Genomic DNA, 15,562 nt, shown 5'->3' with positions numbered 1-15,562 from the left:
CCAGCACAATACACACCACAGGTCTCTCCTCAGTGACGTCCATACAGACCAATTCCAATTTTCCAAGCTCACCTGTACCTTGGCAGTCATCCACACCACAGCCATTATTTTCAACGTCTTCTCTGTCCCCCACTCCCAAGTCTCCTAACACCCCAACTCTCCAACACACACCATCAGTTTCCACATCTATGTTACTGAGTACAATTCTTTCAACAAGCCCAATGATGGGTACACGTTCTCCCACCACAGAACCACCTGTCTCCTCTAGTAAAACTGCCACTACCCCAGTTAATTCTGCATTTACAACAGCAACAACTCCCTCGGAGCTGAGCCCTTCCTTAGTTCCCCACAGTTCTGTTTCCCCTTCCCCTTCTCTCCCAACAAGCTTCCCATCCACTGTGGTTTCTCTCAGTAGTGTCCCACATTCTCCCTCTGTTCCATCCCCCACCTCTCTCCTGTCCACATCTTTTCACTCTTCAGCATCCTCCCATTCTTCTTCCATGACGTTCCCTCTCACACCTACTCCCAGCCCAGCATCACATTCGCCATTGTTCACTACCCCCGCCACGGTGTCTTATCCTTCATCCGTTTCTTCCTTTGAGTCCCCATCTACTTCCTCTACTCCTGTTATATCCTCTGTCTTACCTCTTGTCACCTCGTCCACTCCTTCCTCTGCTCTCCCCACTTTCTACACAACTCCCACCCTATCTAGTAGGCCAACCGCCAGCGTTAGCCTTCTATCCACTGCCAAGACTACATCTTACGTCCCCACCTTTTCTTCGTTCTCCTCAAAGTCCACCACTTCCCAGTTTACTTCCCTCACTACCCAATCCTCTACATCCGGGCTGCTGTCTTCAACCATGGGCATGACAGTCTTCCCAAGTTCCCCAGACACCAACCACACGGCCAGACCCCCTGGTACCAGCCCACTGCCTACAACTGCGTTCCTGAGCAGCCCTGCTACTACCAGTGGAAGCTCCTCGCCTTCTACCCTAGTGTCACCCTCCAAACCGGACTCTTCGATCTCTCCATCCCCCCAACCTGGTAAGCGGTGCCATTGGCTGACTCCTTGGTCCCAGCCTACTTACGTTCCAGTTGTTTACTCCACAGAATTCTTCACAAGAGTGGTCTGCTGAATAGTGTGTTTTTCCTCCCATTGCCCTTTGGTGCTTCCATGAAGGCCTGATCCTGAAGCTTCTTTTGGGTATTTCTAGACCTAACTGCAAGTTCCTTTCTCTTCACCTCTCACAAACACTATTCTGTATTCCCAGATCTGTCTGAATTAGGGACTTGATCCCATACATTTCAGGCCCATTTGACTTCTCTAGCCCTCTGTTTCCCGCAAGGAAACAGTGCCTCTCTTGTTCCTAGCGTCTCTAAGCAGCGCTCCACACCTGCCCCTTGGGAAGCTAGCATGTGAGACCTGGTTGGGCCCTGAAGTTAGAAATGCAGCCTACCTCAGTGCTAAAGAAAATGACAGCCTTAGTCCTGGCACAGCTCATCCGAGGGGGCATGCAGGAGGCACAGGAGGGATGAAGGCCAGGTAAGACCTGGAAACTAGTGTGTACATTTCTCATTGCCGTGGTTTCCACTTGCTCTGTACCCAACGACAACCAGGGTCCCCACAGGGCAGTGATCCCTACAGGGTCAGCCTGCACAGGAACTTGAGTTCAACATATACTGTGAGGATACCCGATTTGAGTGTTCCTCTCAAGACACCCACCTTGAGACCAGGCTCTGCACACACGCTCTAGGCCTCCCTTGTGCAGGAAGTCCTCACAGAGCCAGCAATCAGTTCCTGTCTTATGGTTACAGACTGTCACTTTAAGTTCAGGCTCTTTCCCTAGAAAATGGCCTTGGGAAGTGAGGAGAGAAAGCAGAGTGTCATTTGAACAGAACACCAGACAATCAGAGCAGGGATAAGTAAGCACAGGAGAGAGACGATAAATATATGGAGCATATCTGTCACCCACAAATCATTTTTAACTTAAACAGTGTTGTGTGGAAATTTGCAGGAGCCAGTTCTCTCATCATGTGACTTCTAGGGACCTGTTGGACCATCTTACCAGCCCCCAACTTTTTGTTTTGTTTTTCAAGAAAGGGTTTCTCTGGCTGTCATAGAACTCTCTCTGTAGACCAGGCTGGCCAGGAGATCCACCCGCCTCTGCCTCCCAAGGGCTGGGATTAATGGCATGCGCCACCACCACCCGACCCCAATTTTTAACTTTGTAACCCAAGTACCACCGGGCAGTATCTAACCTGGGCTCTTGAACTCACTGACTTCCCACCTATGCCTCCTGAGTGCTGATTCTATGGGTGTCCACCCCCAGACACTGCCCACACTGGCAGTTCCGAAGGTCAAGAGAGCTGCCAGCCTGCTGAGACATCACCACCACCATTTGTCACTGGATGTCATAGCCTCTGAAACCCTTCCAGAAGTCCAGAGCAAAAGGCTTTCTCTGCTGCGTCCCTTAACCCAGGTGGCACAATGCTATTCTCAGATACTGCATGATCTTTTGTGAGGGATCCTCCTTCGGTCCTTAGTATGTCCTACATCCAACAGACCTAAGACACTTTTAATGGGGATTGTGGATGACTGACTCAGATCTACCTGGGCCTGGTTCAATGTCAGATTCTTTAAGGAAGCCTTGAATACTGAAGGGAAAGCTGCTACACAGAGAAGAGAGTCGGGTGGGGACTAGGATGTAACTGAGACCTGCTCTTGGGCCTCCATCTCCAGAGACCTGCAGCTTGCAGGAAGAGGAGCGAGAGATTACCTACCAAGGCTGCACAGCAAATGTGACTCTAACTCGTTGCCAGGGTTTGTGTGCCTCCTCTGTCAGGTGAGTTTTTGGCAAACACCCTCCTTTTCGCTGGGACCCAAACCCAACGAGGAGCTAGGTTCTCAATGTTTCCCACACCTACTCTGACAAATAGAGTGGTGAGTGGTTCTCAGCCTATGGGTCGTGACCCTTGGGAGAGGGGTAGAATGATCCTTTCACTGTCACCTAAGACAATTGGGAAACACAAATATTTACTTATGATTAATAACTATAGAAAAATTAGTTATAAAGTAACAATAAAAATTATTTTTATAGTTGAGTATCGCCATAATATAAGGAACTGTACTAAAGGGTCACAGCATTAGGAAAGTTGAGAACCACTGCTCTGGGCAGCTCATTTTGACCACACTTTCCTTGCCCATGAGCAAGTGCTGACTCCAGAGGGCCTACAAATCAGTTATAGTATCCATTCTACTTTGGGACTGGCCTAGAGGGAGGGGGCCAATCCTGACCATACTGTTCTCTGCTTCTTGGCAGTTTCAATACTGACACCCTGCAGTTGGAGTCCTACTGTGGCTGCTGCCAGCCTCTCAATACCTATGAGAAGCAAGTCTCCCTGCCCTGTCCAGATCCCAATGCACCAGGTCAGCAGCTCACACTCACCCTCCAAGTGTTCAGCAGTTGTGCATGTAGCCCCCTGCAATGCAAGGACTAAATAACAACTGGTTTCTTGGGCACAAGGGGGTCAAAAACAGACAGACACACATGCAAAAGCCATTTCTGATACTTCCCTAACACTGTAACAAGCAATCCTCTTACTGGCCACCGGCATGGCCTCAAAGAGACCTTGGACATGGCTCACCCTGAGACAGCGGAGAAACAGAGCAACAGCTGTCATGCAAAGGCTCCTACCATCTACCTCCTGCAGACCTTGACCAAGCAAAACAGACCTTCTGTGGAAATGAACTACTCACATTCCTTCAACCTTTGATGCCTTGGGAATTTCCTGTCCACCTGTATACACCTCCCAGCCTCTGGCTATAATGCCCAAGAGATCAGAGCGCACCAAAGAAGGTGCTGGGAAGACTAGGTGGGGTACCTGGGGAGACACTGGGAATAACAGGAGGAAGATGCGGGAGTATGAACCTTGGGTAGGGGCAGGCAGCAAGATAAGCACCAGAGAGGCACAAGGAAAGGTCTCCCCAGAGTCAGGAAGAAGTGAAAGCATTGGTACCCGCTGGACAGAAGGCCATCACCCAACAATGAGCAGATTCCAAATAAACTGGTTCTTTTCAAGGCAGAACCTGGTGTATGCATGCTGCTGTCTTCTTCCAGGATCCTGAGCATGATGTCACAAATATTTGCACAGAGCAGGTCATCAGGACCTGGGACTGTGCTCGGTAGGGCTAAGACAGATATGCCCTGGTCTTGAGCTACTTCCATCCAGGATTTTGCTAAGTCTATGCTGAATGAAACCCACTATCTTCCAGGCTTCCCAGGCAAGGACCATCTCTCATGTGCAGCCCCAGAGTGGGGCAAGGGAGAGAAGTCCTGAGTCCATGGGTCCTATGTGCTTAGATCAAATCTTCCAGGCACAGACTTCAGTGAACTGTAGCCACAGACTTATGGTAGTATATGGACCCATGCTAGGCTCAACACACCCAGCATCACACAGACAGAGCTAGGGCAATCATTTCCTGAGGTACCCCTGAATTTAGAGGCAAGTAGCACTTGAGAGTCCTTGGTTCTGAGGAGTACTCAATTCCACAGGGCAAGGACTGAGGCCAGTACCGGACACTCCCCATAAAGATCACACAAATGTTCCAGTTTCCTGTCCTAGCATTTATTTATTTTTTCCTCTGAGAACAAGCACACTGTACTGACGGAGGCCCAGGAGTCACAAAGAGTGGGCCTGTGCCCCAGCAGCTTCCATGTGTAGGGACATTACTGAGCTAGACACCATCACTGGATAGCACATGGTACATAAGCCACAGCCACACAGACTGAGCTCTCAACATGGTCCTTGCAGCCATGTGTGGATTGCATGTAATGGAGAGCCACGATGTCTAGCTACTGGAGCAAGAGAACTCCAGAGGCTCACTGTGGCCACAGCTAGATCATCCTCCTGCAACACAAGCCTGTGCAGTGGCAGATATGGATCACAACAAATGGCAGCCAGACTAAGGGCTTCATGGAACACAAGGGTCAGCATAGCAGGTGTTGGTTGTTCTGAACTAACTGCCCGGGCTGTACAGAGTGGGGCTGCAGAAGCTTGAGTGGACAGGAACCCTGCTACTATCCTCAGATCCACCATGGCAGGCTGGCAGCCTGAGGGGGGAAAAAAACATGCATATGTGACCACACCTAGTGTTCCAAGTGAGCAAGGGGCATCAACACTGCTGTGTAAGTACAGATAAGCCTGTACAGCTGATCCACAGCAATCCCGGGCATCATCTCAAGACCGAGTGCAGGGCTCCAGCCCGGTATCCCAAAGCTTCTGATATGGTCAATGCTCTTCCCCTGATGGGCCGCACATACAGTCCAATGCCCCCAAAAGGGTAACTAACAATTGAGCCACCAGTACTCAAGCTAGGAAGTCCAGTGCATTCTTAGCAGAGCACCTGCCTGGACTGCCATTTTCACCCCTGCCTCTCACTTCAATACTGCAATTAGGCCTCCCTTTCCCACCCAACCACAAGGGCTTCACAGAAGTGAGAGTGCAATACTGGGGCACCAACTAAGACCCTCTGGAGAGAAGCACACTTTATGAATTATTACTTCACTGCCTGACCCATTAACCTTCAAGTCCCCAGAATGTACTATAAGAACAGCACATTCATTAATAACAAAAGATGGGTGATGTCCATGTTTTCCAAAGTCAATAGGAACCTCTCTACCCACCATGCTGCAAACCTAAGGTCTCAAATAAGTAGTGAAATGTTTAAGCTGTCCCTTTAAGAACACTGGTACGCTAGGCACAGGATCCTGCCATGAATGGGGCATGGAGTTTGCCGACAGTCATAAACACAAGCCTTTCGGCACCATCAGGTAGTGCTATAGCAAACCCCAAGAGCTCTGCTCAGCCCAAGTGGTCACACACCTCTAGGCCACTGCTGTTACCATCCAGCATGGCCACATAGCCCTGTGTTAATCTTATAAGCACATGGCGCTGTTTCTGGATTCTGAGAATGAGTCAGTGGCATTTTAATAAAATTTGAACAAAATTTCCACTTTCATTCAAACTTCTAATTTCCCTTTAATTTGTAGTTGAACCACGGGACTGCCTTGAATTTCCAGGTCCAGGCACCCTTCTTTGATGGAGCAGGCCTGCTGCAGCCCTTCTCAAACTGTCCTGCATCCCCTCCACACCCACGGGGCTGGCTGCAGGAGTACGACTGGAGGTGCCTTGAGCGGCAGCTTTTCAGACAAGGGGTGTTTATCTGCAGTGCGGTACAAAGACAAACGGTAGAGACAAGAGAGACAAACAAAAAGCCTGCTCTTCTGGCCTGTGGATTAGAACTGTTCCGACAGCAATTCACATAGTCTTTGAGAGACGGTGTCTTTGCTGGTACGCAGCGTGAGTCGGTACATCTGAAATAGAGAGCAGCAGGGTGAGCAGGCACTGAGCCCCAGGCTCTTAGGTATTTTTGTGGTACAGGCCTCATCATTCACAGAAGCCCCACCACCACCACCAAGCATCAGTTTTACCAGTAAAAATAGAAAAGTCTAATAAAAGCAAGTGTTTGCAGCAAAGGGGGATGGATGTTAGTGAGGTGGGAGTCAGCCTTTTGTATTCTGAGACACAGTCTTACTGTGTAGGCCAGGGAAATCTATGTGCTCTGATGGCCAGTTGTTGTCTAAGTGTCTGCACTGTCACATGACCAACACTTAGAATCTGAGTGTCTCCATAAATAAACTTCACCAAAAATAAAAAAAAAACAACACAATCATATTCATCCTCCTGCTATGGAGGCCTCACCTGAGCTTGCAGATTTGGCTCCAGGCGCAGCAAGCAGCCGATCTGGGTGGTTTTGGTATGGATTATGCCAGCACCCACAAAATTTGCAGGGTTCGGATCAACTTCCTCAAGGAGTGCAGAACCAAATCCAATAATCTATACAGAATGAAGAGGCAGGTCAGGATGCACTCGTCACAATTCCTGCCTCAGCAACATCGCCATACAACCCTTTACCTTTGCTTTAGTGATCTCTGTGTCCATCGGATGCTTTGCTTTGAAAATATTCTGCACTTCTTGCTGTGGACTACAAAAAGCAGCATGTTAGTACTATAAACCATGCAGAGACCCATAGATCATGCTGTCCCCATTCCCCTCTCCACCCATAGTACAGCCCTCTCACTTGCTCAACTGCTTCCAACGTTGAAAGAAATCCTGAGAAGCCATTTCTGTGGGCTGGAAAAATTTGTTGAGCGTAATGGGCAGCTTAACAGACACATTCTGGAAGGTACCACCATACCTATAACAACAGAGTCATGTTATGGAGAACAAATACCTGGTCAAAATGTTCCAGTTCATGGGTCTTCAGAACTTAGAGAATGGCCATGTGGCCACCCATCCCAACAACAGCCACTAAGACTGCATACCAACAGTATTCTTGGAGGAGCTAAGCCACATCCTCCACCCGTTATAGTCCATGTCTATGCCATTCACAGGTGAGCAAGGGACCAAAGTCACTGCTTTGTGCCAAGTGTCAAAGGACCAGTTCCTCTCAGTCCTACTCCTTTGGCAAATGAAGACCCAGGACAGGCCCAAGCAGACTATCAAATCAATTAGCCTTGTAGCTCCCCAAACAAGGAACCATTGTGATGACTAAAAGTAAGACTACATGCCATGACCCATTAGTCTAACTCCACACCAGCTACCATCACTGTCCCTCAAGCTGTCCTTTCAGCATCAGCAGACAGCACTGCTCTAGGCTAATGCTCTTGTACACTGTAAAGATTTGTCACTCATATTGGTTTACTACAACGCTGATTGGCCAGTAGCTAGGCAGGATATATAGGCAGGGCAACTAGACTAGGAGAATTCTGGGAAGAGAAAAGGCAGAGCCGCAGTCACGAGAGACGTAGTGGAAGCAAGATGAGAATGCCTACTAAGAAAAGGTTCTAAGCCATGTGGCTAAACATAGATAAGAATTATGAGTTAATTTAAGTTGTAAGAGCTGGTAAATAATAAGTCTGAGCTAATAAGCCAAACAGTTTATAATGTGTGTATTTGGGACTGAATGGCTGCAGGACCAGGTGGGACAGACACTTCTGTCTACACAGCAAGAGAGCCTGGCTCTCTGCCTCCCGGGAAGCAGGCCTTTCCATGTCTCACCACAAAATCACCTGGGTCAGAAATAGCTTAGCCCACAGACCACAAAGGAGATTCAAACCCCATGGGTGCCATGTCATGGTCACAGAAGCCTCCTCCCTCTCCACTTGTTCCCATCCTCTGGAAGCTCCAGGTCTGGCAGGACTTTGCATACATGCACAGCAGTAACTAATTAATGCCCTTGAGAAGCACACAGGTTGGGAAAGGGCACAGGAAGCGCACACCCCTCACCTGAACTGGATGTTGAGGACAGGTGCCTCTGTGAAATCAGATATACACTCAATGTTGACCACCTGTTGCACCTGTGCGCCCCCATCCACAGTTGGGTCCACAGGCTTGGTTTGCAGGTTCAGATGTGAGCACATTAAGGAGTCCAGGCAGGCAGGGAAAATGGGAATAGCACAGCCAGCCCACAACAGAAAGCAGCAGGGGCCCCCTACAAACCACTCTGTCAGCATCATAAATCAAGGCCCAGAACTGTTGCCAGCCTGTCCTTCCACCATTCAACATGTCCCACTGGCCCAGACCACCCACAGTCATTATGTATCTGACTAATCCTTTCTCTAAAAGACCTTGGATGTTGTACACTAGCTGCATACTGGCCTTGACACTGCCCAAGTGAGCTCTGGAACTGTGATGACTCCTGCTGTGCTCAGTAGAAGCTATGAGTTAGTAGAAGCTAAGCCTGCTAACTCAAAGGCTTTACAGATCAGTGTAGCTCTGCACTTCTGCAAGCCAGAGGTTGCGACATGTGAACTGGAGCCTCTAGGCTCACTGAAACACCTTTGTATCCAGGATCCATGGAATCATAACTAGACCTGGGCAGTTTCTGCTTCCCTCTGCATTCTGCATGGCAACCTGTGCCCACAGCTCATGATCCCACGAAAAAGAGACACATAGACAGTAGTTCTGTATGCATCGGTCCTTTGAGTGTGTAACAGGAGAATGCTGGAGATAGAACTAGGATTTTGCTTATACTTCGTAAGTGTGCCCTCCACCACTGAGTCACATCCCTAAACACTACCCCAGTATTTTTTTACTTATTTCCAAATAGTTGTATATTTAAATATATCATCTCCAATTGAACACAGATCTACTACAAAGATGATACCCACTGTTCTACAACTATGAGTTGAGCCCAAGGTTCGCATCCCTGGCCGTTGTGGATCCTGGTCTGCACACTGCAGCAGACCCCAGCTGTCCATCTCTCACAGCCCCTCAGCTGCAGCCATCCAATGTTCCTGACCATTCCTGATGGCTACATGGAGCCATCCTCTATGTGAGCAAAGGATGTGCCAAATAACACCTAAGCCCAGCAAGCACGAGATGCTCCATACCGGCTAGTTACCACAGGATCACTCTGCCTTCGGCCACAGCACCTATAGGGGGACTTCACAGAGTAAAGGGCAAATGATATCCACAGGAGAGCAAACCAAGCAGAGAGTGACTCACACAACAAGATGAAAGGCACAGCTGTGTGGGTGGTGTCGGATGCACCAACAGGACAACTCAAAGGGAGGGCCGTGGTTTGACTGCGATATGGAAAACACTGCCATTTGAACAAAAACAGCCCCCCCAAACTTCCTCTCACCCTAATTTCTGTCTGTCTGTCTGAGACCCTAGAGATAAACAAGGATATTAGCCTGAAGGTCATCAGCACAGATTAGTGTTGGAGTGAAGTTCAGGAACTGCGTGGAGGTCTTGTTACCATAAAATATGAACATTCGGCCTAGGAAGAAACAGAGATAGTTTGTTTTACAACACATTATGTCACACTTATCACACAGTCAAAAGTGGCCCCTGCAATTCCCAGTTAGATATATTATTGTAAACTATGACTATTGCTAAAATATAAAAACAACTTTGTGTGTGTGTGTGTGTGTAAACAAACAGTTGGTTTGGTCTCGCTATATAACTGCCTCTGGCCTAGAACTCTGGCTGGCCCTGACATGACAACCCTTCTGCCTCAGCCTCCCAAATGCTAGGATTATAAACACAGGCCACTATACTAAGCTTCTAGTTTAAAAGTAGCATAGCAGGCAAGCAAAGTAGCATTTGCCTATCATCCCAGTGCTTGAGAGGTAGGAGCAGGAAGATCAGGGGTTCAAGGCCAACCTCATTTACATAAACATTTGAGGACAGCCTGGGGTAAGTAAACTGGGCAGCTGTCGCCTTTAATCCCAGCAGAAGCAGACAGATTCCTGTGAATTCAAGGCCACTCTAATCTACAGAGCAAGTTCTAGGACAGCCTCCAAAGCTGTAGGGAAACCCTGTTTAGGAAAAAAAAAAAAAAACAAAAAACAAAAAACAAAAAAAGAACCTGTTTCAAACACAAAACAAAAGCCAAATAAAAAATAGCATGGCAGAATGGCAGAATGAGAAAAGGGAAATGGGGATGGGAGGGTATCTTCTCTTCTGCCCCTCACACCTGCCCTTGGGCCTCCTTTTTATGTAGTTACTCAAGGGTAGAAGTCACATTTCTGTAAATTAGAACCACAACCACAGACACAAGGTCAGGAGGACAGCAGAGCCCTCTGAGGAAGCCTGCCCTGTGTTGAAGGTACCTAGACCCAACCATACATCCTCCACTTTTGTCTACCAGCTGACTCACTCGGTGATACTAACAGCCAGGACTGTCCTTCTAACATGCCATGCCCCTACAGTGACCAATCAGGACATGCTCCCTGTACCAAATGGCTAGATCCTGTTGACACTTACACCCTTGGAGTTCAGAAAGGAAACCAAACACTAAAAGTTGTGAAAAACAGTTTAGCTTCCGTCCTCAACCAAACCTGGTGAAATCACCATGACAAGGGCAGAGCCTTGGTCGGACCAGACGCAGGGGAGCAGTCTCATTAGCCTGGCATCTCTCAGATAAATGCTACTGGTCCCCAGAATCCTGCAGGGCTGCAGGGCAGGTCTACTCCCTTCGCACAGACATCAAATCCACCTTAGTAGTAACTCCAACAGTGTGGTGGGCAAAATGTTTTCTTTTATGACTCAAGAAAATTCCCTTCCTTTTTAATTGTGGTAAAGTGTATATAAGTTAAGTCATGCTAGACGCATAGCTTAGTAATGTATAGCTATCCCCAACATCCAATTTTCCATGTTACTAGTCAGTGCACAGATTATAAACATTTCTCATTATATAATTTCCCCTAATTCTTTTTGGTTTTTTAAAATTACTTTATTTTAGACAGGATCTTACACTATTACCAAGGTTAGCCTGGATCAAATGACAATCCCCCTGTCTCAGTCTCCCAAGTGCTAGAACTAGAGATGTAAGCACCATACCTGCCCTTAAATTTTTGTTTTTTGGTGTTGTTGTTGCTGCTGAAGGAACTCTTGCTATGTAACCTTGGCTTGTCTGGAACATGCTATCTAGCCCAGAGTGCCCTCAAACATGCAAATCTCCTGTCTCTGCCTCCAAATGCTGGGGTTACTGTGGGCCCATATTTCTGTATGGCACAAAAGCCATAAGCCTGATCTGAGGTGGTTGGGTAGCTCTGCAGACAAGCTGTCTCTGCGTAACAATAGCAAGGATGTACTGCTCCTTTCTTTCTTTTGTTAGAAATGTAGGTCACCTTAGAAGAGGTGTTAGCTGGTCAGGATGTTTGGTGCTTACTTCTTGGTAATTTGGAGGAAGTCTTATAGAGATGCTGATTCAGGCCTACGTGACAGCTAGCATACAGGTAGAATGCAGACATGACTAAAGTCCATTCACCTGGTTGCCTAGGAGACTGCCTAATGTGTTTTCCCGCTCAATTTATGTGATGATATATAAGCTGTTTGGAGAATAAACGTGGGAAATCTTTGGGAGATCATCAGGAGAAAAGACCCTGAGATGCCCTTCCATGATGACTGTGTAAGTTGTGTCTGATTATTCCTAGCGACTCTGTAACAGTCCCAGTTAGGGAAAAGAATTATCTATGTTGGACCCACACGGGCTTCAACAGGTTACATTTGTGTGTCACCATGCTTGGCTATTTCTCATAATTTCTTTTTTTCTTAAAGAAATTGTCATTAAGTTAAACACATACCTAAATTCTGCCGAAATTCAGACTTAAGTCCAATCTGAAGCAGCTGGTTCTCAAACAACACACCATTATTTTTACAAACAAACCTAGGGAAAAAGGATAGTGAAGCATCACTCAGAGCCACCTGCAGCAAGCAGAGTTAGAAAGGGCTTACAGTATTTTGGAGCTAAAATATTTCTGGAGACAGGAGAGACAAAGTGAAGAGCTTCAAGGATCTTTCTTATCCCAGTCTTTAGAGCTGGAGCCAGAGCCAGTATCTGGTGGCAAGCTTCCTCAGGTGCCACTCAGAAACAGATGGTGTCACCTGTGACTATCACCCAGGGAGATCTGGGGTAAGGAAGCTAGGAATGGGGAATATGTAGAGGGTGCAGTTGGATTTTCAGTGCCTGAGACAGTGACATGTGGCAGCATATCTTAAGGTCTCAATGCACACTTGAATAGGCTCAGGGACCAAGCTGAGTGACCTCTGCCCTAGATCATACAGCAATCAGCTCAGCCAACTTTTCTACAGTTGAGCTGTTCCCTTGTGCCTGGGCACGCAGGGCAGAGGACCTCTACAGCTCCCACTCTGCCCTGTGCCACAAGAACAATGGAAACAGAGTACCCTCTGAACATACCATAGGCCCAAATGCCAACAGCTCTTCCAAGTCATCCAGCTACAACCCAACACTGTCTGCCCAGTTCTGGCAACAGTGAAATGTCCCAAAATAAAACACTGTCTATTCTGTATAAGAGATAATTTTTCCAACACTTCTGAGAACATATAACAGCGCACATGAGAATGACTGTTCTCTTGTAGGATGTGGCTGGGCTCCAAACACTAGCATAGGGCCCACTTCCCTAGGCCAGCACTCTACTCAGGCCCAGCTTGGATGTTACTCAAGGAGCCTAAGCAGAAGTTATGGGGCTCACACACTTAGATCTGGGTATCAATCTATCATCCAAATGATAAAGAAGCCCTGCCATCCATGAATGTCCAGCTGGCTATTTCCAAAAGGTCACTTCAATTGCACTTGACCTAAGGGAACTCATAGGTAAACAGTCATGCAACCTCCCTCATGCATGCTGCACTGCCCAAAGCAACAGGTCCTTCCACAATGCACCACACAAACATCATGTGGTAACCCTGTGTGGCCACATCAAAGTCAAGACAGGCAAATCCCTGCACAGGGTAGTATCCTGAAGAAATGTCCCAGAACCTAAAGAGATGGTATCAAGGATCAGACCAGTAGGCCAGGATAAGGAAAAGTACATGACCTACTGGAGCTGGACAGCACAAGCCAGAACCTTACACCAACACAGGAAGACTCAAGTCTGCAAACAACTAACACCCATATTCCCTACCCCCATCTTCACAGGACACCAAGGAGTAACTAACCCACAGCCCATGGCTGTCATGGAGTAACAGTAACAAAGCAAAGCTAGGGTACTCCTAGATACAGACTCTGTAAAAACTAGGGTACATAGCTGAACCCCATGTTGCCCCTTCAACAAGGGTCTAGGAAGCTGGGTTTTCCACAGCTGTAAAATACCAAGCTCAGCAATTCTCAGGCCATCAGAGGTCTGTTCACAGCCTGCTCCAAACACACATTTCCTAACAGGAAGGAAGGATCATGTGCAAAATGAATACAAGGAAATGAAAACTCTAAAACCACAAGAACCCTGGTATCATCTCCAGGCAGGAAACAGAGGTTTCATTCTAACCTCCCCAGAAAAATCCACTGCCATTGGAGGGTACAAGTGAGGAGCTTCACATCAGCCATGAACTAGGATACAGCGGAGTAAGGAGCAGCAAGGGAAGCTGGCAAAATCAGCCAACAAGAAGGAAGGCGATTCTAAACCTTTGAAAGTGGAAAACAGAGAAAGTGGGTGGACAAGGGGCATGTAAGTGAGCGTGTAAGGGGCTCGACCCAGGGAGTCAGCAAGTGATGTGGGATGTCCTTCTTATAGATGTGTTGCTTTTAATGGCTAATGAACAAAGCTGTTTCAGCCAGTAGCTTAGTAGAGTAAAGCCAGGTGGGAAATCTGAACAAAAATATATAGAGTAGGCAGAGTCAGGTTTGGAAGAGAGACGAAAAAGTATAAACAGTATAAAAAAGAAGTAACTAGTTATAAAAAATAAAGTTTTAAAGAAACAGTAAAAGTAATATAAAAAGTACAGATGGTCATAGATTAAAAGTGTAAAAAAAATAAGCCATGTAAAGATGGAAAATACACACAAAAAAAATCTGTATTATGTTTATTATTGTCTGTTAATGAGCTAAGTACAGAAAGACATTCCATTGTACAGGCTGCTAAGTAAAACCAACATATATATTTTAATGGTATCCTGACTTCAAAATTTGAGTCAAAGGATACGTTACCTTGGAAAAGAGATTCTGCATATTTATATTTCTACTCTTGTTTAAGATATTATGCTTATGCAGCTCATTTAAAATATAATGTATAATTAAGAAATATAGGTTAATAGATAATCATCTAGATATATAGAGATATATTTCAGTTAAATATTCTTCAAACCTTTCAAAGATCTACAGAATACAGCATTTAAAATGTTTTAAGAACTTAAGACTTTTCTCAACAGTGAGACATGTCTGCTTCTGGCAGCACTGACTATTTCAGAGAGGTTTGTGAACAGTGAAGAAACTCGTTATAGAATTTGCCTTCAATGTGACAAGGCTAGCCATTTGGTTCTTGCTTGGACTGCTTGATTAGGTATGCTGTATAAACTGGACATACAGGACCCACAGAAAATGGTCCTTCGGGGTTCCTGCTTCACGTCACAGAGGAAACTGCCTGACATTCTGCAGGATACAGAAGAAAGCAACTGATGAATTTTGCCATTACAGAACAGATCTTTAAATTTCTTGCTTCACGCAAAATTTGCTGGATACTATGGGCCTGTGAGCTAAAGATGGATGCACCAACAATACAGAAGAACTTTAGGTGACTGACTATCCAGGCAGTAAGATGTCTCTGTCAATTCTAGAGTTTGGAAGTTGCTTACTTACAGTGCATTTCCTGTTTACTTAGGTAATATTATATCCTTCTGGGGTCTTTGAAGAGTTGAAGACAGACAGTTATAGTTTATCTTAGTTATGATAAAGGATCAATTATATATAAAACTTTAGACTCGCAAAGATAGCATAGATAAGAGTATTTTCCTTAATTTGTCAAATGCAAATTAACTAAATATTGTAACTATAATTCTTGATAACTGTTTTGTATATGTAATTTTACTGTGTTAAAGTTAAAACCTTCCCCCACTGAGACAGTGGGGCTGATCTATTGGGAGCTCACCAAGGCCAGCTGGACTATGACTGAAAAAGCATGGGATAAAACCGGACTCTCTGAACATGGCGAACAATGAGGGATGATGAGAAGCCAAGGACAATGGCACTGGGTTT

General features: G+C 46.4%; 2 protein-coding genes across 3 annotated transcripts in view; one reads left to right on the top strand and one right to left on the bottom strand.

Moving 5' to 3' along the window:
* Window positions 1-4,543, top strand: part of LOC113456529 (mucin-6-like) — a 10,966-nt gene extending 6,423 nt beyond the window's left edge. Inside the window, exons 3-5 of the mRNA XM_026781316.1 lie at window positions 22-1,044; window positions 2,741-2,843; window positions 3,321-4,543. Coding sequence (XP_026637117.1) covers window positions 22-1,044; window positions 2,741-2,843; window positions 3,321-3,498 — 1,304 coding nt within the window. The 3' untranslated portion in view covers window positions 3,499-4,543. The remainder of the gene's footprint in view (window positions 1-21; window positions 1,045-2,740; window positions 2,844-3,320) is intronic.
* A 61-nt stretch (window positions 4,544-4,604) lies between these two features.
* Window positions 4,605-15,562, bottom strand: part of Ap2a2 (adaptor related protein complex 2 subunit alpha 2) — a 66,260-nt gene continuing 55,302 nt past the window's right edge. For both annotated transcript variants that reach the window (XM_005351533.3, XM_005351534.2), the window contains exons 16-22: window positions 12,159-12,241; window positions 9,758-9,847; window positions 8,350-8,473; window positions 7,142-7,258; window positions 6,976-7,045; window positions 6,763-6,897; window positions 4,605-6,374 (exon numbers count right to left, since the gene is read on the bottom strand). In XM_005351533.3, the coding sequence (XP_005351590.1) occupies window positions 6,297-6,374; window positions 6,763-6,897; window positions 6,976-7,045; window positions 7,142-7,258; window positions 8,350-8,473; window positions 9,758-9,847; window positions 12,159-12,241 (697 nt within the window). In that variant the 3' untranslated portion in view covers window positions 4,605-6,296. The remainder of the gene's footprint in view (window positions 6,375-6,762; window positions 6,898-6,975; window positions 7,046-7,141; window positions 7,259-8,349; window positions 8,474-9,757; window positions 9,848-12,158; window positions 12,242-15,562) is intronic.

Source organism: Microtus ochrogaster, chromosome 8 (assembly GCF_000317375.1).
Source record: "Microtus ochrogaster isolate Prairie Vole_2 chromosome 8, MicOch1.0, whole genome shotgun sequence".
Lineage (NCBI taxonomy): Eukaryota > Metazoa > Chordata > Mammalia > Rodentia > Cricetidae > Microtus > Microtus ochrogaster.
This window is presented reverse-complemented; position numbering and strand designations above follow the sequence as displayed.